The 24,322-nt window shown below is 41.9% G+C and overlaps 1 protein-coding gene across 2 annotated transcripts; it reads left to right on the forward strand.

Annotated features, from left to right (window-relative positions):
- Window positions 1–2,753: 2,753 nt before the first annotated feature.
- On the forward strand, window positions 2,754–24,322 carry PARD6B (par-6 family cell polarity regulator beta). Of its 2 annotated transcripts, XM_054255465.2 has the most exons (4): window positions 2,754–3,025; window positions 8,674–8,896; window positions 12,937–13,069; window positions 20,617–24,322. In XM_054255465.2, exons 2-4 carry the CDS (start codon window positions 8,828–8,830, stop codon window positions 21,444–21,446), a joined length of 1,032 nt encoding a protein of 343 aa, XP_054111440.1. In that variant the 5' UTR covers window positions 2,754–3,025; window positions 8,674–8,827; the 3' UTR covers window positions 21,447–24,322. The 2 variants fall into 2 exon arrangements, with proteins under 2 accessions (XP_054111440.1, XP_002747714.1); XM_002747668.6 differs by lacking the exon at window positions 12,937–13,069.

Genomic DNA, 24,322 nt, shown 5'->3' on the forward strand with positions numbered 1-24,322 from the left:
GTGCCTGTAATCCCAGCTACTCAGGAGGCTGAGGCAGGAGAATTGCTTGAACCTACGAGGTGGAGATTGCAGTGAGCTGAAAGGCTGAAATTCAGGCCCAATGGACATACTTACAGCCTTAACATCTCTCGGAATGAAAGTTTTCTTTCTTCCCAGTACCTTGATCAAATTCAAACTATTTTCCTCATTCCTTCCTTATACAACCCAGGTGCTCGGGTTGAAATAATTTTCCTCAGATCCAGGAAGCTCTGGCCTAGCCCTCCCTCTAGAAAGGAAAGTCCAAGTAAAGAGGGATGCCACACCCGGGGAAGGGAGAGAGGATGTGACAATACCTCCAGGAATGCAGGGCCCACGCAGGTGCACTGGCACCCATGAACTTCCTTTTTAAAAGGGCCTGATAAATCAGTACCGATAACAGGAGTAAAATTCAACCACCCAACAACACTCACTCACACAGAGCTGGGTGCTGCTCCCAGGGTGTGGTCCTGCCAATCAGGGAGAGGAGGGGGAAACCTAAGAATCCAGCTCTCTAAAGGTGGTGACATGGTTTCTAGTCCAGCCATGATCAGAATGTGGTCCCTGGGAGTCCCTGAGACCCCTTTATGGGGGGGGTCTTTGCAAAGCCAAAACTGTTTTCACAAAACTAAGATGTCATTTGTTCTCCTCATTGTCATTGTCTGGAGAGTATACAATGGAGTTTTCCAGAAGGGACAAGACGTGATGACATCATCAGTCTGATGACTGTTGGAATGCATGCTGGTGTATTCCCATGTTTTAGACACATCCGTTTTAATTCTAAGATAAATACTGAAAGATATAACACATAAAGTACTTTGGGGTCCTCCATGATTTTTAATAGTGTAAACGGGTCTTGAGAACAATAAAGTTGGGAACTGCTGTGCTAGTCCAAACGGGAGTTACAGGCCCTGCAGCTGCTCTGATAGGCACTTTATTTCCGGCTGAGCTTGAGTCACCTCGTATGTGCTTTCGTACAGCGGGTGGAGGCAGCTTGCTTATTTATTATTCAGCTTGGATTGGTGTCCTTTCCACCTGTGCTGCCACCTCAGAAGACCAGAAAAACCTTAAATTCCCCCACAAACGTCTGGTGACCTGAATCCTCCAGGGGGAAAAAAAAATGAGCTTCTCACCTTTGAACACAGGTGGGGCAAAGTGAGCCTGCAGAAAGGACACCCTCAGCTGCAGCACAGTACCCACTGGGAGTCAGGCTCTGTACTACTCAATGACAGCAAAGCCCAAGTGCTCCCTGCCTTCGGGAGCTTTCATTCTATGCTGGAGGCGGATTACTCACAAAACTCAGATGCACACAAAAATGGAAACCTGGAACTTGTCACCCGTGCTGGGAAACCGGTACAAGTGTTAGGAGGCATCCGAGGTGGGCAGGGAGGTAAGGGGAGGAAGGCACTCAAACCACTCTTCTTGCCAGATCTAAAGCTGGACCCTCCTCCTCCACCTCCACTCCCCCACCCCCTTTCTGGTTTGCAGGTTTCAACAGCTCTTGGATTCCCAGAACCCACAGGGAGCCCTTGGGACTTGGGAATCTCCTCCAGCCCAAATCTTCAGTCTTCTCCTCTCCTCCCCATGGCCAACAGGGTCTGTGTGAAGAGAGGCCGGGCTCAGGGACTGGGACATTCAGAGAGGAGAATTCAGAGTTTTGTTGCTCTGGGACACAGCTTGGTCACTCCGGGAAACGAACACAACCCATTGGCTGTCATTACTAGAAACAGCGAATGGCTAAGGAATGGCGGGAGGAGGGAAGAGGACTTCAGAGGTTTAAAGAAAAAAAAAAAAAAAAAAAGCACTGGAAGACCGGACTAGAAATCCTCTGGGAGGCTGGGCCCGCAAGGAGCCTTCCCGCGCCTCAAGCCCACTTTCCTTCCCTCTCGACCTGACGAACTTAGGGCGTGCAGAGTCTCTTCGGACAAAGTCAAGCCAAGAGAGCCCTAAGCTTCTCCTCCAGCAACTGCTACAGAAGCTAGAAAACTTAAATTTTGCAAACAAGACTTGCAGCGGGACACCTAAGCGACGCTAAAGGGCGGTGGAGGGGATGCCGCTTCCCAAAGTGGAAGCGGGGAGGGGGACCGGCGGACACCAAACAGCCCCGTGGAGCCTCGGCCACCGGCAGCGCTAGGCGCCCCATCCCCAGAGCCAAGCGTGTGACTCGCGCGCCGGACAACGAGGCGCGCGCTTGCGCGTGCGCAAAAGACCCACCCAGCCGAGCCCTTCTTCAGGTGCGCTCGCGCTTCCGGCCGACCGCCCCGCGTGCTTTCCTCGGGCGGAAACTCCAGAACCCGCGCATGCGCCCTCTGGCTCTCCGGCTTGATGAGGGGCGTAGGTCCACGGCTTCAGGTGATCCCGCCCCTCCCTCGAAGCGCAGGACCAATCGCGCAGCGAAAGGCGGGGTTTTTTGAGGAGGCGGCCCGCCCACGCATCGCGCGAGGCGTGTATCGATTGGTTGGCGCCGCGGGCGCAGGTGCGCGTTTCCTATTGGGTGTGGGCGGAGCGCGAGCGGTTGCAGCAGCTTCGGGGGCGGCAGGTGAGCACGCGCACGCGCCGCGGCTGTGGCCCGGCTCGGGTGCGCGCGCGCGGGCTCGCGGAGGAGGTGGCTGAGGGAGAGGTTGCGGCGCCTGTGGCCTCCGCTCCGCCCCCTCCTCCTCCTCCTCCTCCAGCGCTGTCGTCGCCGCCGCCGCCGGGGCCCGGAGGGAGGGAGCTGCGTCTCCGCCCGCCGCACAGCCAGTCCGACCCTCGGTCCCGCCGTGTGAGCAGCCGACCGAGTGCAGCTCGGCGCAGACGCCAGAGGTGCGGCCGCCTTCTTTGCAGGTGCCTGTGAGGAGGCTCCCGGGCCGCAGCCGCCTTCCGAGCCCGCCGGCCGCGCACTCGCTCCCTGCTCTCCAGAGGGGCCGCCCGGCCGGAGGAGGCCGCCGCTGGCCCGGCGTTCAGCATGAATCGCAGCCACCGGCACGCGGCGGGCAGCGGCTGCCTGGGCACCATGGAGGTGAAGAGCAAGGTGCGCGGGGCACGGGCTGGGCGGAGCGGCGGGCCTGGGGGGCCAGGGCCTGGGAGAGGCTGGGCAGGTCTCGGAGCGCCGGGGGAGGCGACGGTCCGAGCTGCCCCGGGGTCTGGACGTGCGGGCGGGGGATGGTGGGTAATAAACTTGCCGAGGAGGGTGCGGCGGGGGTCGGTGGGCGCTAGTGTCCGTCCGCCCATGGCCCCGGCAGGAAGAAGATCTAATCCAGCGTTTAATCTCGTCCCGTAAATCTCATTCCCGTGTTCACGGCTGGGAGTAGGGGCCAAGGTATGCCCGAGGATGGCACACATTTAGTGGAATGCGAGGCGGCTCAAAAGATGTAGGGGAATCCTGCCTGCTGGGCTGTGAATAAAGGGCCCTGGACCACCTCGTTCCCCCTTTCTGGGGTTCAGGGGCGCATCGAGTGGCGAAGGAGAGAGCCCAGTGAACTAAATAGCCCTTGAAAAGTTCCCTTTGCTTCCTGCTAGCGCTCTTTCTAGAACTAACTTTGGTATGCATTTAATCTGTAAAATTAGCGCTATCACCTTACGCTGGAGTAGCACTTTACAGTTTGAGTTTGGATGCTCTTTTCATTCCATCCTGCTACTTACTTACATCAAGTGTTTTTCCCCTTGACCAGCGGTATGCCAATCTGCTGATAATTATTTCGGTATTCACTGAATTCCTAAATCGCAAGGCTCGGTGAGCAGGGGAGTCTGTAGGGATTAGTTAGGGAATGCCTTCCAAAGGGGGTTTTGAGATGGAGTTTGAAGGTGATCGGCAGCTACGGGAACATTTTCGACGAAGTTTCTTGAGTTGAAGAGTTAAAAGGAGCTTAGATAGTCTAGTCCAATTCTCTGAGAAGACTGAGGTTCAGAAAGGTTATGACTTCCCAAGCTCTTTTTTTGCAATGCCTTCATGCCTTTTTAACAGTAACTTTTAGGCACTGCAGAATACAAAACAGGGCACTGGCTGGGCCCTCGGAACATTTAAAATAGAATTGAAAAGGCCAAAACACAGAAAACGAAAAAATTGAAAGCGTATCAATTTCAAAAAAAAAAAAAGAAGTAATGGAGCGTCATAGATTGTAAGCCTACTAAGGAGTATGCAGAATCAAGGAGTGAGTTGAGTGGAGTAAGGAAAGCTTTCTAGAGCCTCTGGGTAGAATGGTTTTATTGTCTACGGTTGATAAGCAAAGTTCTGTAAGTTTCTGTAACTGAGAATCACATCGAGAAAATCTACATTTGTTTGTAACATCATTTAAAAATGTGATTTGGCACTGAAATGAGGATTGGCACTAGTTTCAGAATCAGTAAGAAGTGTAGTTATAGCAATTTAAGGAATGTTCGTGTGTCTGTGTGCCATGTGCACGGCATAGCAAATTGAAGTGACTTGCTTGAGCTATATAGCGTGAAGATGACCCAAAATATGTAGCAGAGCTTTTCCTCTAGCGGTATAGTGGCAGTAGTGGTTCCGTGCCCAGTGGTTGAACCTTCTTACAGCATTTCTGTTATAAGTCTCGTTTGGATTTGTGGGCGTTGAGGTTATGGAAAGAAAAACACTTGTGATATTGCATAATCTTAAAAATAAGTTTATAGCCCTAATTTGGGTAGCAAATCTTTAATTTTTTTCTCATAAAAAATGAGTTGGAATTCTGTTTTATCAGTATTTATCAGCATGCTGATAAATACAATCAAATAGTAGTTTATCTCTAGTACTAAGAAACCTTGAGTGCTTTAAAACTGGAATTTCAGGCTTTTTGCCTTTCTCTTGTCAACTGATTTTTGAATCTTTCACATACTTCTGTCTAAACTACATGTTGTATATTTGAACTGCCATACTGCACTTTTAGTGAACCATGTCTCTTAAGTAGACTCATACACTGATTCTAGAAACATGCACTGAATGAATGCACTGAATGCACTATTCTAGCTGTTGACAAATAGGCAAGGTATAGGTAGGGGAGTATTCCTAATGTGTCTGTGACACCTTCTATCTTTCAAATATATATTTCTGATACATTTATTTTCAGCGGATTGAAATATTTGTCATCTAATCATTTAAAAAATATTTGGAGGGGTTTTTAAAACAGTATTTCCTTTGACATTGCTTTAGTGATAGCACAGCTTTTTTACAACACTAATCCCTAAGAGTTTGTAACGAAATAGGTAGTGTGCAGGTCCTTTTATTAATTCTTTTATTTTTCGTGTCAGGATCTTGCTCTGTCACTGGGGCTGGAGTACAATGGCACGATCATGGCTCACTGCAGCCTTAACCTCTCGGGCTCAAGTGATTCTCCCACTTCAGCCTCCTGAGTAGTGGGATTATACGCATGCGCCACTACACCCAGGTAATTTTTTTTTTTAATAGAGACGGGGGTCTTGCCAAGTTGCCCAGGCTGATCTTGAACTCCTGAGCTCAAGTGATGCCCCCATCTCTGCCTCCTGAAGTACTGGGACTACAGGCATGAGCCACTGCACCCTACCTGGTCTATTTTTCTTTTCTTTTATTTATTTTTATTTTTTAAAATCTTTTTAGAAACAGTTTTGCCATGTTGCTCATGCTGGTTTCTAACTCCTTAGCTCAAGTGATCTGCCCACCTAGGCCTTCCAAAGTGCTGGGATTACAGGAGGTAGCCACCACACCGGGTTCTCGTCCATTTTTAATATCTCTTTTTCTTCATATAAAGCAGTAGTGTCAGCCGTGTGTGGTGGCTCACTCCTGTAATCCCAGCACTTTGGGAGGCCAAGGTGGGCGAATCACCTGAGGTCAGGAGTTCAAGACCAGCCTGGCCAACATGATAAAATCCTATCTCTACTAAAAACACAAAAATTAGTTGTGCTTGGTGCTGCATGCCTGTCATCCCAGCTACTTGGGAGGCTGAGGCAGGAGAATCATGTGAGCCTGGGAGGTGGAGGTTGTGGTGAGCCGAGATTGTGTCACTGCACTCCAGCCTGAGTGACAGAGGGAGACTCCGTCTCAAAAAAATAAAAAGTTTGAAAAATGAATTAAAGCAGTAGTGTCAACTTTCTTATCTTTGCAAGTGGCAGGGAAAAATAATGATAATAAAATAATGGAGAACGTAAATATAAGTATAGTTAAATTTGTGATACCAGCTAGTATGTCACTTTTCTTTGGAAACTGATTTATCTTCCTAACTGTATCTCTAGTGTTGGAAAGATTCTTAATCAATAATCATGGTGATGTCCTTTAATAACCCTGGAACAGTCTTTGAGTCATAAAATTTCCTAATTATTATTCATAAGCAAATAGACTATGAAAATTAAGTTTGTATTTCTAGAATGTACCAACAGACACTGGGGGAAGGGAGTCCATACCTATTCTGGATGGCTAGGACAAACTAGATTAGGCTGTAAAACAGTTGTAAATGGTTCACATAGTGACTAATTGCTGATTGAATCTTAATTTTATCTGTTAGGTTTTTTGTTCATATAGTAAAAAGTTATCTTAATCCTATTGTTGCAAGAAGCATAACAATTTCTCTGGTTTTTTTTCTCCCCCATGCCAGCGTTGGCAAAGGTGCACATATACCATGAAGCTATATGATTTTTAAAATTGTTTTTATCATAACAGTTAAGAGAAGAAATTTCATCCAAAAGCTTTAACAAAAACACTGAAACCCTAAAATGTTAAATGATCAGATGTTACTCCCATTCCTACATCAGGGGAAGTGATAAACCCTGTAGATGAATCAGAAAGCTGTGATGCCAGAATAAAGAAAATGGAGGAGAAACTGTGACTTTTGATAACATCATAAGACTAACTGATATGAAGGGTGTTCCCTGAGTTTTTATTTACTTTGAAATGTGAAGGTGTGACTAAACTTTTTGAGAGCTTTAGATATGAGTCACCTTATTTTCTTGTCAGATGTTAGTGTTTATGTTTTAGGAATGTGTTTTGGGAACTGTTTTAATTTTTTGTTAGAGGTAAGAGGTGTTTTTAGTGAGTTTTGATTTTAATTTAAAACCAATGAGGAGTATAGGTGTAAGGAGGGCAGATGAACTTTAGATAGAGCAAAACCAGTGTATCCAGATGTCCCATGGGGCCTTTGGGAAAATGAATTGACATATCTACAAACTGCTTAAATTATGACAAGGGGCTTTCTCTACATGGTACTTAAGTCTGTCCCAGTAGTATATTAGTATTTTTCTTTTCTTTTTTTTCTTTGGGACATAATATTTTTACATTAGTATTTCTTGCTAGTAATAGATATTTGGAGGAGATACAAGTTCAGTAGTTAAACATACTTGGCGAACATTTGTTTAAATATTTTAAAAAATCAATGTAGTACGTAAATGAGCCTTTAAAGTGCTGGTCTCCACAGTGATTCCCAAGAGCATAATTACAGTAATGTAGCATTTCTGAAACTTACATGACTGGGACACTTTTTGGGGAAGGCTGATTAACTTTTCTTAGGTTTCCACATTTGAGGAAATGTGATGCTATTCCCACAGTAAGTTATAAATCCTGTTTATTATGGACTAGTTGAAGCCAGTCCTTAGTGTTTGGGGTTTTTTTGTTTTGTTTTTTTGAGACAGAGTCTTGCTCTGTCACCCAGACTGGAGTGCAGTGGCGTGATCTCAGCTCACTGCAACCTCTGCCTCCCAGGTTCAAGAGATTCTCCTGCATTAGCCTCCCAAATAGTTGGGACTACAGGCATGTGCCACCACATCTGGCTGATTTTTGTATTTTTAGTAGAGACGGGGTTTTGCCATGTGGCCAGGCCGGTCTTGAACTCCTGACCTCAAGGAGGTGATCCACCCACCACGGTCTCCCAAAGTGCTGAGATTACAGGTGTGAGCCATTGCACCCAGCCTCAGATGTTGAATAAGAGTCACTTTTAATTATTTGACATTGGGCAAACAGAGGTGTAGGGAAACAGACTTGAGAATCACAGCTGTGAAGGTATTGGGCACTATGGGGGCTGTCTTCCTCTCCATTCTTTTCCATTTGTGTGATCCCTTAATACCTCCCTGAAGTAATTATTCTCTTTACCCACTGATTGGTGAGCTTCTGGAGAAGGCTTGAGGCTTTCAATCTCTAGGGCCTAGCACTGTGCCAAACACACAACACTTTGTGCATTAATTGGATAGTTATAGGACATACATTTGATGTATTACTAATGCTTCTTTTTTCTGCATTAACAAAGGGAAGATCATACCTTAATGCCACGTAGCTCACTGTTCTTTTTGTATATTTTGCTGTTGATTCCTACCATATCCCATGAAATTGTAGTTCCTTTTGTGAAGGACACTTAAAAGTCTTGGACAAGTCTTTCGTACCCCATGATATGAGTAAGTAGAGCATTGCTGTCAGAGTCTGGGTTCTAGACAGGGTTTGAGCTGAGTCACTATGCAGAACAGTCTGCAGTAAGGCCTGGGTACCCCAGGGATTGAGTTGAGCCTGCGTCTCTTGAAGGGAATGCTCTTCAGAGACACAGCAATCAGGAGGCACATTCTTGTGCCTTTCTTAGGCTCTTTAAAATCCCTGATAGTAAAATCCCTGATAGGTTCCTGGCAATAGACAATCTTTCCTTAACTCTGCTCCTTCATTTTTCTATGGCATGCATTTTCAAATTGAGTCTTTTTACTTTTTTTAAAAAAGTAATATGTTTGTTTTTTTTATAGTTTGGAGCTGAATTTCGTCGGTTTTCACTGGAAAGATCAAAACCTGGAAAATTTGAGGAGTTTTATGGATTACTACAACATGTTCATAAGATTCCCAATGTTGACGTTTTGGTAGGCTATGCAGACATCCATGGAGACTTACTACCTATAAATAATGATGACAATTATCACAAAGCTGTTTCAACGGCCAATCCACTACTTAGGATTTTTATACAAAAGAAGGGTAAGTATCACTGTTTAGAAAAATTGTGTTAGAAATAGAAACAGTGTATTTTCCCCATTGATAGGATATCCAGACTTTGCCACAAACTTAGTGAGTAAACATTTTGTATGAATCTTTTCACTATGTTAATTAACATGTAGGTTAAAACATTTGTGATACTTTTGGTTTAATTAATATCCTTATGTTGACATGAGCCTGTAATCTTAGCTACTCAGGAGGCTGAGGCAGGAGAATCCCTTGAACCCAGGAGGGAGAGGTTGCAGTGAGCCAAGATCCCACCATTGCACTCCAGCCTAGGCAATGAGAGCAAAACCCTGTCTCAAAAAATATGCACATATCTTTATGCTTCACTAAGTGTACTTTAGAAAATTTATATTTCTAGTTACTTTCGTGTTAATCTCTCTGGTTTTATTTTTCCTTAAATCGAAATTGGGAATTTATTGAATCTTCACTTTATCAAATGGATTATTCTCCATTCAGAAAAATGTAAAAAGAGTATATATATCTTTGGAGTCCAAAGCATTCCTGTTTTTTGGTGGCAACCAACTTTCAAGGGCTGTGTTTACCAGTTAATAGATACCAAAAACAAAGCCATTTAATCTTCCTGAGTCTCAGTGTCTGTACCTATAGAGTGAATATAATATATTGTAGGATTACTATGGGGATTAAATAAGCTAAGTGCAGTGCCCTGGCTTATAGTAGGTACCTAGTAAATGTTTTCTTTTCCTTTTAGGATACTTAAAGAAAGTGTATGAAACTAGTTAATTATCTGGAAAATGAGGTGGGAAGTCATTGTTATAGAGGGATGTAAACACTGGTATTAATCTTCCAAAAAAAATATGAAATCACTATTTGGCAATCATTTTCTTTCTTTCTTTCTCTTTCTTTCTTTCTTTCTTTCTTTCTTTCTTTCTTTCTTTCTTTCTTTCTCTTTCTCCTTCTCTTCTCTTCTCTTCTCTTCTCTTCTCTTCTCTTCTCTTCTCTTCTCTTCTCTTCTCTTCTCTTCTCTTCTCTTCCTCTTCTCTTCTCTTCTCTTCTTTTCTCTCTCTGGGTCTTACTATGTTGTCCAAACTGGTCTCCAACTCCTGGTCTCCAGTGATCCTCCAGCCTCTCAAAGTACTGGGATTACAGGCATGAGCCACCATGCTCAGCCAAGAACTTTCAAATGTATTTTGAGTCCTAAAACTTTGTTTTTTTTTTAACTTCATAGCCTCTGTGTGTGTGTATGTATATGTGTCTACAGATGGGCAGGGTAGGGTTCATTATGGTATGGTACCATTTATTTCTTTCTCTGTTGTAAATGAAGTGCTTTGGAAAGCCAGCATGAGAGCATTGAACCTGGTATTGGGATAAATTAAAGACTTACGGTGTTTATAAGCGAACCCAGAAAGTAGCTTGAGAGCAGCCGGGCGTGGTTGGCTCACATGTATAATCCCAGCATTTGGGAGGCTGAAGTGGCCAGATCAGTTAAGGTCAGGAGTTCGTGACCATCCTGGGCAACATGGTAAAACCCCGTCTCTACTAAAAATACAAAAATTAGAAGGTCGTGGTGGCATGTGCCTGTAGTCCCAGCTACTCAGGAGGCTGAGGCACGAGAATTGCTTGAACCCGGGAAGCAAAGGTTGCAGTGAGCTGAGATTGCACCACTGCACTACAGCCTGGGTGACAGAGCGAGACTCCTCAAAAAAATGAAAGAAAGTAGCTTGAGAGAATGGATAGGGATTGCCTTTGAAGGTGAAACTATTTATAATCAGTTGATAAGCATTAGACCACTCCCAGGGCTCTGAAATTCCACTGATTATATATCTTTGCTTTTCTGGGTTTGGAGGAACTAAAGTCCACCAACAAAATAAACTTCCAAGGATAACCTCTGTCTTTATCACTTGGCTATTTTACAAAATACTTTCAAACACACAAATTAATGTTACCAAAGTCTCCTGAGATGTATCTCATAAGTAACTAACTGGTGTGACATAATGAGAGTATGACTTTAGGAAGATTCAGTTGGCTGTTCAGGATGAATTGGAGTGGGCAGCAGTTTTGGAGTAGAGAGCCAGGAGCAGGCAGTGAAGAAGTGAGGAGACTGGACTAGAAGTAGAGGGGAGAGGTGGTAGGAGGGGAGGGGGCAGTGGCAGGAAGATAGGAGGGGAAATATTTGGGAATCACTGCACTCAAAGTGGCAATGAAGGAATGAAGGAGAGTCCAGCAGTGAAGGGAGAGTCCAGCAGAGCATACCTTGATGGTTTGAGTCTGACAGCTGGGGCAGTGTCATGAACAAGCAGAGTAGATTGAATTGGAAAAGAGAATTATGAATTTTGTCTTAAATAATCTTACCAATTATGCAAGAGATTGGAAATGGTAGACAAGAGTTCAGGGTAGAAATCTAAAAAGTAGTTAGATTTGCAAGCCTTTTGAAAAGTGATAGTTAAAATTTTGGGAGTACACATAAAGGCCAAGTGGGATGAAGACCATGGATAGAACCTTAGAAAGCTAAATATAGAGTGCTAGAAAAGGAGAAAGAATTTAAATAATTGTGGTTGAATAATAGGCCTTTCTTGTTAGCAATTGTAATTTTGATTAAAAAGTTAGTTGCTTTAGCTGGGCATGGTGGCGTATGCGTGATCTCAGCTACTCAGGAGGCTGAGACAGGAGAATCGCTTGAACCCAGGAGGTGGAGGTTGCAGTGAGCCAAGATCGTTCCACTGCACTCCAGCTTGAGCAACAAAGAGCAAAACTCCATCTCAAAAAAAAAAAAAAAAGCCGCTGTTTGGAATGTGCATTCAAATATAGAATGGGTTTTTAAAGTATTGCCATCTGACGGAATTTTGTTGGATTATCCCATTTGTTAGAAAGATTATGAGAGCTGGGTTATACTACCACGTGTTTTGTTAATGGAATTATATACTTGCATGATTATGGAATTAAGCCTAACATCTTTTAAAGGTGTTATCTTTTATTTCCTTTTTAAGTTTTTATTTATTGGTGGTATAGTTATTATTGAGACCTTTGATGGTTTTTATTCTTGTCATATCACTTACAACTTAGAAATACGTTTCCTTGTGAACAGATGTTTTCTATGTATTAATAGTAAAGGTTAAATGTCTAATATAATTGATAACCCTTAGAATTTGGTATAGAAATAGGCAATTCTCAGCCTACTGAATAGTTGGAACTACAGGCTGAAGCCACCATGCCTGGCTAATTTTAAATATATGTATATGTTCTTTCTTTCTTTTTCTTTTTCTTTTTTCGAGACGGAGTCACGCTCTATCACCCAGGCTGAAGTGCACTGGCAAGATCTTGGCTCACTGCACCCTCCATCTCTCAGGTTTAAGCAGTTCTCCTGCCTCAGCCTCCCTAGTAGTTGGGATTACAGTCACCCACCACCACACCTGGCTGATTTTTGTGTTTTTAATAGAGATGGGATTTCACCATGTTGGCCAGGCTGACCTCAGATGATCCACCCACCTTGGCCTCCCCAAGTGCTGGGATTACAGGCATGAGCCACTGCGCCCGGCGGTGAGCTTGTTTCTGTTTCTGTGCTCTCATGCTTGGTTATTCTTCTTTTAAAGACACTGCACCCAGAGCTCTTCCCATGTCTGCCTCCTACTTAGTTCAGATAATGGTGTCAGAGGAGTCTCTTCTGACCATTCTAACTAAAGCCCTCCACCCTCCCACCTTTACCACATCACCTTCTGAAGACCTGGAATTATCTTATTTAAGTATATGTTAACTTCTTTTTTGTCTGTCTTGTCCCAGCATCTAAATCTGACAGACTTACATAGTGTACTATGATGCGTGCACTCTTTATTTTAAGCAAATTTGAACAGATGCTTAACTAGAAATCTGATTTTATGTAAACCTTAATGAACATATAATTCAAGAAACTAATATAAAGTATGATATTAAGTATAGTTACATTTTACTGCTTTATTACAGCACATTTTCTGTTATCTTTGCTTTTTGATTTCAGTTAGGCATCAATAGGACAGAAGTTCACTTGGTATGTACCAAGTGATTTTTTTTTCTTCTTTTGACAGAGTCTCACTCTTGCCCAGGCTGGAGTGCAGGGGCATGACCTTGGGTCACTGCAACCTCTGCCTCCCAGGTTCGGACCATTCTTACGCGTCAGTTTGAGTAGCTGGGACTACAGGTGTGTGCCACCATGCTCAGGTAATTTTTTTTTTTTTTTTTTTTTGGAGACAGAGTTTTGCCGCCCAGGCTGGAGTACAATGGCATGATTGCCACTCACCGCAACCTCCACCTCCTGGGTTCAAGCAATTCTCCTGCCTCAGACTCCCAAGTAGCTGGGACCACAGGTGTGCACCACCATGCCTGGCTAATTTTTGTATTTTTAGTAGAGATAGGGTTTCACCATGTTGGCCAGGCTGGTCTCTCTCAAACTCCTGACCTCAGGTAATCCAGCCACCTCAGCCTCCCAAAGTGCTGGTATTACGGGTGGGAGCCACCACGCCCAGCACCACATGCTTTATTTTATTTTATTTTTATTTTTTTGAAGTAGAGTTTCACTCTTGTTGCCCAGGCTGGACTACAATAGCAAAATCTCAGTTCACCACAACCTCCACCTCCTGGGTTCAAGCAATTCTCCTGCCTCAGACTCCCAGGTAGCTGGGACTACAGGTATGCGACACCATGCCTGGCTAATTTTTGTATTTTTAGTAGAGATGGGGTTTCACCATGTTGGCCAGGCTGCTGAATTGACCTCAGGTGATCCACCCGCCTCAGCCTCCCAAAGTGCTGGAATTACTGGTATGAGCCACCATGCCCAGCCCCCAATTGATTTTTGAAAATCAAATTGTAAAACCATTTTAAAATTTAAAACTACATGATCTTTTAAAATCTGGTACTCTACTGGTAACATTTTCACAAATCATGGTTTAAAATTTCTTTTAAGTGAAAGCTCACAATTCAATGTGTAAACTACTTTATAGTCTGAAGTTCAAGATAATGTTGTTGCATACCTTGAAAATTTTTGCTTTATAACAATTTATTGTTAGAAGAACCTCATACTCTATTTCTAGAGCAGTTATCATGAGAGCAAAAACAAAACACAAAAAACCTGGTATCTTAAAAGTTATTTTTATAAAGAGGATCCTAAGCCCCCATTCCTTGTTAGAGTATTAGAGTTCATCCTAATTTATTCAGGAGGGGGGAAGAGAAGATACAGAATAGATTTTTCTGCTCTCATTATTTAGGTTATTGTTGTGCACTAAAAATTAAAAATACATATATTTAAAGCTTGCACCTTTTAAAAATACTCAGGCCATTCCTGTCAGTTTGAAATTCAGCCAATTTTTTGTGTATTTTTATTTATTTTTTATTTTTTAAAGATGGGGTTTTGCCATGTTGCCCAGGCTGGTTTCTAACTCCTGAGCTCAGGCAGTCCACCCACCTCAGCCTCCCAAAGGGCTAGGATTTCAGGTGTGAGCCACTGCACCCAGCCAGAAATGTATATTTTTAAAAGCTTTCTAGCCAGTCATGATAATCAGCCAGGTGGAAGATCTGTTGATGTGCTACAGCACAGACCCCTCACCATATCTAGTCAGAATCTCTACACCCAGACTTCTTGCTATAACACTGTTTTTGATTGACACCAAATATGTTTACCTCTTCGATTTATTCTAGTTTTGTTAGAAACACTAGAAAGGCTTTGCTTTAAACTTGGTCTGATGTAGGGCCTGCCCTCATACAGATATGACCTTGTGGCCCACATACTTGTAACTGGGCATCTAAATCATCTCTTAGATTTTGTGCATTGGACATTATTTTATAGATGTCTTTTAAGGTTACATTTTCACAAATCAGGGTTTAGTTTAAAATTGTCTAAGGAATATACATTTTAGTAGTAAATTGTAAATTATAGTTTAACAAAAGATATGGCCCAGAAATTAAAAAAAATAAATTGTGGAGTAACATTTCAGAATGTGACACCAGATGCTCATGACGGAAATCTGGTGTCACCTTTGACACACCTATTTTTTAGTCAGTCACCAAGCCCATTAAAACTGTGTTCTGGCTGGGCATGGTGGCTCGTGTCTGTAATCCCAGCACCTTGGAGGGCCAAGGCAGGGGGATCACTTGAGGTTGGGAGTTCCAGACCAGCCTGACCAACATGGATAAACCCCATCTCTACTAAAAATACAAAATTATCTGGGCGTGGTGGCATGCATCTGTAATCCCTGCTACTCAGGAGGCTGAGGCAGGAGAATCGCTTGAACCTGGGAGGTACGTGGAGGTTGCGGTGAGCCGAGATCACAACATTGCACTCTAGCCTGGGTGACAGAGCAAGACTTCATCTCAAAAAAAAAAAAAAAAAAAAAAAAAGACAGGGCATGGTGGCTTATACCTGTAATCCAGCACTTTGGGAGACTGGGGTGGGCAGATCACCTGAGGTCAGGAGTTTGAGAACAGCCTGACCAACATGGCGAACCCCCATCTGTGCCATTGCACTCCAACCTGGGCAACAAGAGCAAAACTCTGTCTCAAAAAAAAAAAAAAATTGTCTCCCCATTTCCACGTCCTCTCTTCCAGGCCAAGTGCCATCCTAATTTACTGCAGTAGCTTCTTGTCCTCCCCATTAAGTCCTCCAGCTTGCAGAGTGAGCTTTGTAGAAAAACCAGATGAACTGACCATCACTGTCTCCCTTAAAATCCTTGGTTTTCTTCCCTTTGCTCTTAGGCTAAAGTCTGTAAACCTTGGTACTTCCCAGGAGGCCCTATTTGTCTGGTTAGCCCCTGGCTGCCTCTGACTCCTCCCTCCCACTTTTGACTCCATTCTAGCTATATTGGATTTCTTTGACTGTCTGGCCCTCAGTCTCCTCGGATATTGTGAAGTCCTGTGCCCACAACATTCTTCTTGCCTTCTACTGATTAGCCCCTGGCTGGTTTTCCTCTTAGAATCACTTCCCTGGAGAAGCCTTGCCTTATCCTGCAAGCCAGGCCAGGTCCCCTTTACATACTTCCCAGCATGATGTGCTCACAACTCTCCGTACCTTTGTGATAATTTAATTACAGTATTTTAAATTATGTGTTCGTTGCCATTTCCTCTTTTTGATTGTAAGCACCATGAAAGTAGGCACCATACCTATTTTACTCACCAAATCTGTACCACAGAGCACAATTCGTGGCACACAGTGTTTGTTAAATATTTTTCTGTATTAAGAAATGAAGGGGGTCTGTAAAATTTGGATATTTAATTTGCTTTAAGTGATATTTAATCCTTATAAAGTTGCCAGATCTATTTCATTTAAGCATTTTGTATTAGAACAAGAGTTGGCAAATTAACGCCTGCTGCTGTTTTTGCATACAGAATTTTCTTGGAACAGGGTCTCACTCTGTTGCCCAGGTTGGAGTGCAGTGGTGCCATCTTAGCTCACAGCAGCTTTGGACCTCTCAGGCTCAAGGGATCCTTCCACTTCAGCCTCCCAAGTAGCTTGGACTACAGGCACAAGCCACTATGCCCAGCTAATTAAATTTTTTTTTTTTTTTGTAAAGACAGAGTCCTACTGTGTTGCCCAGTCTGGCTTTGAACTATTAAGCTCAAGCAGTCTTCTCACCTTGGCCTCCCAAAGTGCTGGGATTACAGGCATGAGCCACCATGCGTGGCCACATATTTTTTTATGGATTGCCTGTGGCTGCTTCTACAAGAGGAATTATATGGCCTATAATACATTTACTGTCTGACTCTTGACAGAAAATGGTAGTCAACTCCTGAATTAGAACATCTTAAAAAATTATTTCATTATTTGGTTTCTTTCTCTGAACTTCAAATGAGGCATAATTTTGAACTTTGTTGATTACTGTGCCATAACGGTTGCTGTTTTGTTACTCTATGGGAATGCTGATGGAGCTTATGTAGAATTTTTCTTTTTCCAGATTGGCTTTTTACTTGTTTTTATGTCTTGTATCTGCCTGCCAAAAGTAGATCCTTACCCTTTGCTCTGAATGTGTGGTTTATGACTCTCTGTGAGCAAAGGAATGAGATTACTAGGCTTTTCAGAATTAATGTTTAAAGAGTAAGGTTCAGAAGGAGGCTGTGCAGGATAAGTGAAGAACAACCACTTTTTGTGTGTAAGAAACTAAGACATCCAGTTTGACTATTTAGAGACCTTCTAGGTAGATCCTTATCTATTCCAGTTAGCCGAGATTATTGGCTGAAGAACAGACTTGGGATAAATGAGGTGCTGCTGTATCAGCCCATATCATGTACCGTTGCATAAGTCTGAATTTATACAAGTGGACAATTGCTGTGATCGAATTTTCAAACTTTCCATCTCATTCTGAGTTTAATGCTCTGATAGTATTCAGGTAGAAAGTCAACTCCAATTCCTTGTGGACATTCACCTTTACACTTTAACACTCTGAACCCTGGCTTTCTGCCAAAATATTTTCTTTCCCAGTGGCTGGAAACTGATTAGCTAGATGGGAGAACAAAGGTGGCTTTGTACTGGGGCATATTGCTTTTGAGAATTTAGCAGAGAGCATTCAAATGGAGTCTGGATGTGATGCCAAATTATGCAGATTTGGGGTTTTTTTGGTCAGGTTTCCCATGAGTAGGTATGTAGGCAACTTAATATTGTTCTCAGTTTGAGTGGTCTGGAATTTCCCTTATAAATGTTATGTAGGCTTTCCTTATTGATTGTTCTAAAACAGAAGTGTATATAATTTTGAGAAAAACACATTACTAAAAGACTATTTTTGATAGGTTTTTTGCCCAAAATATTATTGTATCAATGGGTTTATGTCCAAAGCCATATTATAAATACATTTCTGTCTCTCTAAGAGCCCAAAGCAGATACTTTATAAATGGTAACAAAAGTGTCCCCAAGGGAAAAAGAATGCCAAAAAAATAAGGTATCCCTAATCTTATATATTTATCTGAAACTAGGTTTTGCAGCGTGTTCATGCAGCATCAGAAAAGAATATTAAAGCTCCCTGTACTCTGACACGATTGATACTTGGCATTCATTATGTGGACTTGTGTAGTAAGATAGCCTGGGCTCTAGTTCTTTCTCTGTAACTTACGTTGTGCCCTTAATTTCTGGGTTATAAAATGAGGATGATAATAGTTTAGCTGAGGGGCTTAAGGATTAAGCAAGAGAATATGAATTGAAGCACTATACAAATGCAAGATGGTGATATTAGTGTTTTCTGTGGCAGAAGCTGAGACTAGGATTTTCAACTATTTCTTCTGTGGAGGAGGAGGGAAGCCATTTATTTTTTGTTTGTTTTTTTCTAGCCACTAGAAAACCAGGGAGAGGGCTTTTATTATTGAAGCTTTTTTTTTTAATTAATGTGAATTTCACTTTTTAGTTTATTCTCGCTGTAGTTATTTTTGAAAATACTATTTTAATTTTTGTTTCTGCTGTTTCATTTTTCTTTTTACCTCTCATTCCCTGATGAGATGTTTTGTTTATAGACTGTCTTCTTTCGCCATGTAATTTAACCATATCTGGTGTTAGGTTTCTGTTTTCTCTTTTAGTTTATTATTTAATTGGGTGGCAGGATTTAAAGATGGGAAGATTGTTATAGAAACAGAAAGAAGGGCTGGGCGCGGTGGCTCATGCCTATAATCCCAGCACTTTGGGAGGCCGAGGCGGGTGGATCACGAGGTCAAGAGATCAAGACCATCCTGGTCAACAAGGTGAAACCCCGTCTCTACTAAAAATACAAAAATTAGCTGGGCATGGTGGTGCACGCCTGTAGTCCCAGCTACTCAGGAGGCTGAGGCAGAAGAATCGCTTGAACCCAGAAGGCGGAGGTTGCGGTGAGCCGAGCGAGATTGTGCCATTGCACTCCAGTCTGGGTAACAACAGCGAAACTCCATCTCAAAAAAAAAAAAGAAAGAAAAAAGATTTTCTGGCATGAAGAAAATCCGTCAGGAACTGAGAAGCAGGTATGCCATCTAAATGAGGCAGGAGCTCTCTGGTTTGCCAGAATCCTTACCTACTTCCTGTTTGTGTCACCACCACTGAGTACAAAATATCATGGCACTTTATGCATAGTTTTACACACAGTAAAGAAAAAAGTTAAAACTCTACCTTTGTCTCTTTCAAAATGAAAATGAGAGATCAGGAACTGCTGGGCATGATGGCTCACGCCTGTAATTCCAACATTTTGGGAGGCTGAGGCGGGTGGATCACCTGTGGTTAGGAGTTCAGTTGAGACCAGCCTGGTCAACATGGTGAAACCCTATCTCTACTGAAAATACAAAAATTAGCTGGGCATGGTGGACATGCCTGTAATTCCAGCTATTTGGGAGACTAAGGCAGGAGAATCGCTTGAACCTGGGAGGTGGAGGTTGCAGTGAGCTGAGATTGTGCCTCTGCACTCCAGCTAGGGTGATGTAGCGAAACTCTGTCTCAAACAATAACAGCAAAAAAGAACTTCTCCAGAAAACTGAGAGAGAGTGTTTATTTGCAGAAGACCAAAATTCCTAAGTGTTTGATATGCTCCAGCATCAATTACGTTATCTGCCCACTCAGTGTCTGATATAGGTATATGATTTTTACTCTCTTGTTTTACCTTGAGAATCATATATCCCATTTCAAGTCTTTGAGTTGAATATGATAAACATGCAGATTGCAGGTGTGTTTTTGTTTTGTCACCCAGGCTGGAGTGCAGTGGTGTGACCGTAGTGCTCTGCAGACCTGAATCCTAGAGTGAAGCCGTCCTCCTACCTCAGCCTTCCAACTAGCTGGGACTACAGGCAGACACTACCAGACGTGGCTAATTTTTTTTTTAACTTTTTGTAAAGACAGGATCTCACGCTGTTGCCCGGCGGGGGGCTCAAGTGATCCACCCACCATGGCCTCCGAAAAAAGCACTGGGATTATAGGCATGAGGCACTGTGCCCAACCACATTGCAGGTTTTTTAAACAAGTGAAGGAAAAATATATTTGAAGTAGCTGGTTTAAAATGATGTTTTAAGGCTGGAGACAGTGGCTCACACCTGTGCACATTGGGAGGCCAAGGCAGGAGGATCTCTTGAGGCCAGGAGTTCAAAACCGGCCTGGGCAATATAGCAAGACCCTATACAAAAAACAAAAAAACAAACAAAAAATGCATACATATTTAATGATGTTTAAGAATATGTAAGATCTGGCTGGGCGCAGTGACTCATGCCTGTAATCCCAGCACTTTGGGAGGCCGAGGTGGGTGGATCATGAGGTCAGGAGTTTGAGACCAGCCTGACCAACGTGGTGAAACCCCATCTCTACTAAAAATACAAAAATTAGCGAGGTGTGATGGCGTGTGCCTGTAATCTCTAGCCTCTACCGGAGACGGAGGCAGGAGAATCACTTCAACCCAGGAAGAGGAGGTTGCAGTGAGCCAAGATTGTGCCACTGTACTCCAGCCTGGGTGACAGAGTGAGACTCCATCTCAAAAAAAAAAAAAAGAATATGTAAAATCTGTCAATTTCATTTGCCATATTTAATGTTTAATAGTCACTGAGCTCTATAAAATTTAACTTCACATTGGTTTATTTTGTGATGTATATTTGAGGTAGCCACCTAGTGTTTTTTTCTGGTATGGCGTTTTACCACTGTAATAGATTATGATCTGATTAGAATAAGCTTATTAGCTAGTTTGTTTATGTACCAGATATATTTTGAGTTATCCCTTCTGTATAGATTCAACTGCAAGAGAATAGATATTTTTACAGCATTTCTATAATTATTTTGTTCTATTTTTAAACAGAAGAAGCAGACTACAGTGCCTTTGGTACAGACACGCTAATAAAGAAGAAGAATGTTTTATCCAACGTATTGCGCCCTGACAACCATAGAAAAAAGCCACATATAGTCATTAGTATGCCCCAAGACTTTAGACCTGTGTCTTCTATTATAGACGTGGATATTCTCCCAGAAACGCATCGTAGGGTACGTCTTTATAAATACGGCACTGAGAAACCCCTGGGATTCTACATCCGGGATGGCTCCAGTGTCAGGGTAACACCACATGGCTTAGAAAAGGTTCCAGGGATCTTTATATCTAGACTTGTCCCCGGAGGTCTGGCTCAAAGTACAGGACTATTAGCTGTTAATGATGAAGTTTTAGAAGTTAATGGCATAGAAGTTTCAGGGAAGAGCCTTGATCAAGTAACAGACATGATGATTGCAAACAGCCGTAACCTCATCATAACAGTGAGACCAGCAAACCAGAGGAATAATGTTGTGAGGAACAGTCGGACTTCTGGCAGCTCTGGCCAGTCTACTGATAATAGCCTTCTTGGCTACCCACAGCAGATTGAACGAAGCTTTGAGCCAGAAGATGAAGACAGCGAAGAAGATGACATTATCATTGAAGACAATGGAGTGCCACAGCAGATTCCAAAAGCTGTTGCTAATACTGAGAGCCTGGAGTCATTAACACAGATAGAGCTAAGTCTTGAGTCTGGACAGAATGGCTTTATTCCCTCTAATGAAGTGAGCATAGCATCCATAGCAAGCAGCACAAACACAGAATTTGAAACACATGCTCCAGACCAAAAACTCTTAGAAGAAGATGGAACAATCATAACATTATGAAATCATTGAATATTTTCAGAGTGAGGATGCCATGAGGACTTGTATATTTGGCTAGTTTAAAAGCATATATACCTCTGACCAGTGATGTGGAATAGGCATGAGAGGAATAACGTTGCAAACTTAGAATATTATTAAAGTAGTAGTTTGATAATTGTTAATATAAACTTTGGTGGATCAGAGGTGAACTCAAGTCCAGAACAAAGGGGCCTTTGCTGATGAAATTATGTGCTTTTGCTATTTTGTCCATGGAGAATTAGGTGTTAAAGCACATTCTTGGAACTATGTGAGAAGACTAGATCATTTCTGTTGGAAGTGGTTGCATATTTAACCTGCTGTGCAGAGCCTAGTTAATTTTTCCTTTAACTGTATTTTTAAAATTCTAATGTGAAGTCTGATTCTCTCTTTTGGTACATTGGGGATCTCAGCTCTTAAAGGTCTTATGTTCCATATTTTTTTTTTTTTTTTTTTAGACTGGGTTTCACTCTGTTGCCTGAGTTGGAATGCAGTGGTATGACCACAGCTCACTGAAGCCCCAACCTCTTGGGCTCAAGCAATCCTCCCACCTCAGCCTCCTGAGCAGCTGGGACCACAGGCGCACACCACTACACTCAGCTACATTTTATATTTTTTGTAGAGATGGGTTTGGCCATGTTGCCCAAGCTGGTCTTGACCGCCTGGGCTCAAGCAATCCTGCCTCAGCCTCCTGAAGTGTTAGATTATAGCCATCATGCCCAGCCTGTTTTGATTTTTGTTTTTTTAATGTTACTGTTATAAATTGTAACAAATTATGTTCTCAAGTGCATTTCCAATTTCTAAGAAACCGCTTGGCTATTTTGAGGAGTTGCTTCCTGTGTTATGAAGCTGTCTTTTTTTTTTTTTTTTTTTTTTGTGACAGTGTTGCCCAGGCTGGAGTGCAGTGGCACAATCTCAGCTCACTGCGACCTCCACCTCCCAGATTCAAGCATTTCTCCTGCCTCAGCCTCCTCAGTAGCTAAGATTGCAGGCATGCTTCAGTATGTCTGGCCAATTTTTATTTTTAGTAGAAATGGGGTTTCACCATGTTGGTCAGGCTGGTCTCGAACTCCTGACCTCAAATGATCCGCCTGTCTCAGCCTCCAAAAGTGCTGGATAATAGGCCTGAGCCACTGCACCCAGCCAGGAAGCATCTTTTCTTGAGTTATGAAACTGCAACAGTTGTTCAAGTTGGTGTTTGTCCTTCCTATAGCTTTCATATTTGCAAATTAATTCCATATGACCATAATTTATGCTTTAAAAGGTAATTCTCTTGATTTTGGAAATATGGAATACTGTCCATTAACCTGTATTTGTTCCCATTTCCAGTCTCATTTGAAATCATTCCTTTTGTTGTGTGTGTCTTTTGTTGGTGTGCTTTTATGTGCTTTTAATGCATTCAAGTATAAATCATAAAAAAAATGCATCCAAATTAAGAGGTTTTTGCATAGGACAAACTTGTGCACTTTTTATACAAAAAAAAAATTGGGTTTTCTTTCATGGGATTTCTAGAAACACTGCCTACACTTTATGAAAAATACATAGTATTCACCTGTGACAGGTAGAGTTTATCACTATTAATTTTATGAGGCTATTTATTACTTTCCAGTGCATCCACTTAGAACAAGGTAAGAGTAAGGCTGCTAACTTTAATTCCTTGCCTGATTTTATTGTACAATGTGCACAAGCACAACAGTATGCTTGTATATAGAAACTAAGAATATTATGAAGTACATAAGTTCCCTATGGCTTATGGAGAGTTATTTATTATTAATTAACTTTATGGTAGGGCTAGTATGAATACCTTTTTAACAATTGTGTGCTATTAAAACAAGATTCAGATGACTCCGTTTTGAAGGATGTTTTCTCTATATGGTAAAATATATGAAGTAGTCTTGATAAAATGGAGATCACTTGACTCAGAATACTTCAGTGTATTTTGTTCACATTACCACCAAGCATATTATCAGTCAACTGTTAACTGCACAACATTATGTAATACAATGTACTTTTTGTTGAATTCACCGAAGTTCTTCCATTTATACACTATTTTGAATGGCATTCCGGCTTTAACATTCTGTGAGTCTTATAAATTTGACTCTTGAATGGCAAAATGTTAGTATGTAGAAGGTTAACTTTCATTTATAATATAAGTGGTGCAGGGGTTCAACATTTTAAGTAAAAATATTTTTACACACTACCTCTCTTTTTTTTTTTTAAACGAAGTTTTAACATCAGAACTTTTGGGGGGAAAACTACTTCAGGGCTTGACTTTTTGTACAAATTTTAACTGTAAAATACGGATTTGTATGCATTCATGGAAATCAAAGCTGCTAGTGCTTTTTGTTTTAATTATCCTGTTAAGGGTATCTGTCAATGGTATTTTCAACTAGATCTCTGTCTCTTAAATTATTGGTGAAATAATTGATTACGAGACATATTGTAAAACCAGTAGATCCTGGTTATACAATAAAATATCAGCTCATTGGTAGTCTGAATCAGTTATTTCAAGTGCACCTTATTAACAAAAATATCAGTGGATCCAGCAGAAAATTTTATAGTACTAAATGTCAAGCCTAACTGTGAATTTTGTTCTGTATCTCAAGTAAGTTTATGATAATGTTCTCGAGCTATCAACAAAATATATGTACTTTTGTGAGCTATGAATTTTCTAATTAAATTTTACATGCTATAACATGATTTTTACATGAATGATACTTTGTTTATAACTATCAAATGTCAGTATTTTACTACAATTTTATTATAAAATGTACATTATCACTAAATGAACTTTGATTTTAAAAATCAAATTAGCTTTAGTTGTATATTATTTTTTACAAATAAAGATAGACTTGTATAAAGGC

The sequence above is a fragment of the Callithrix jacchus genome, chromosome 5, assembly GCF_049354715.1.
Source record: "Callithrix jacchus isolate 240 chromosome 5, calJac240_pri, whole genome shotgun sequence".
Lineage (NCBI taxonomy): Eukaryota > Metazoa > Chordata > Mammalia > Primates > Cebidae > Callithrix > Callithrix jacchus.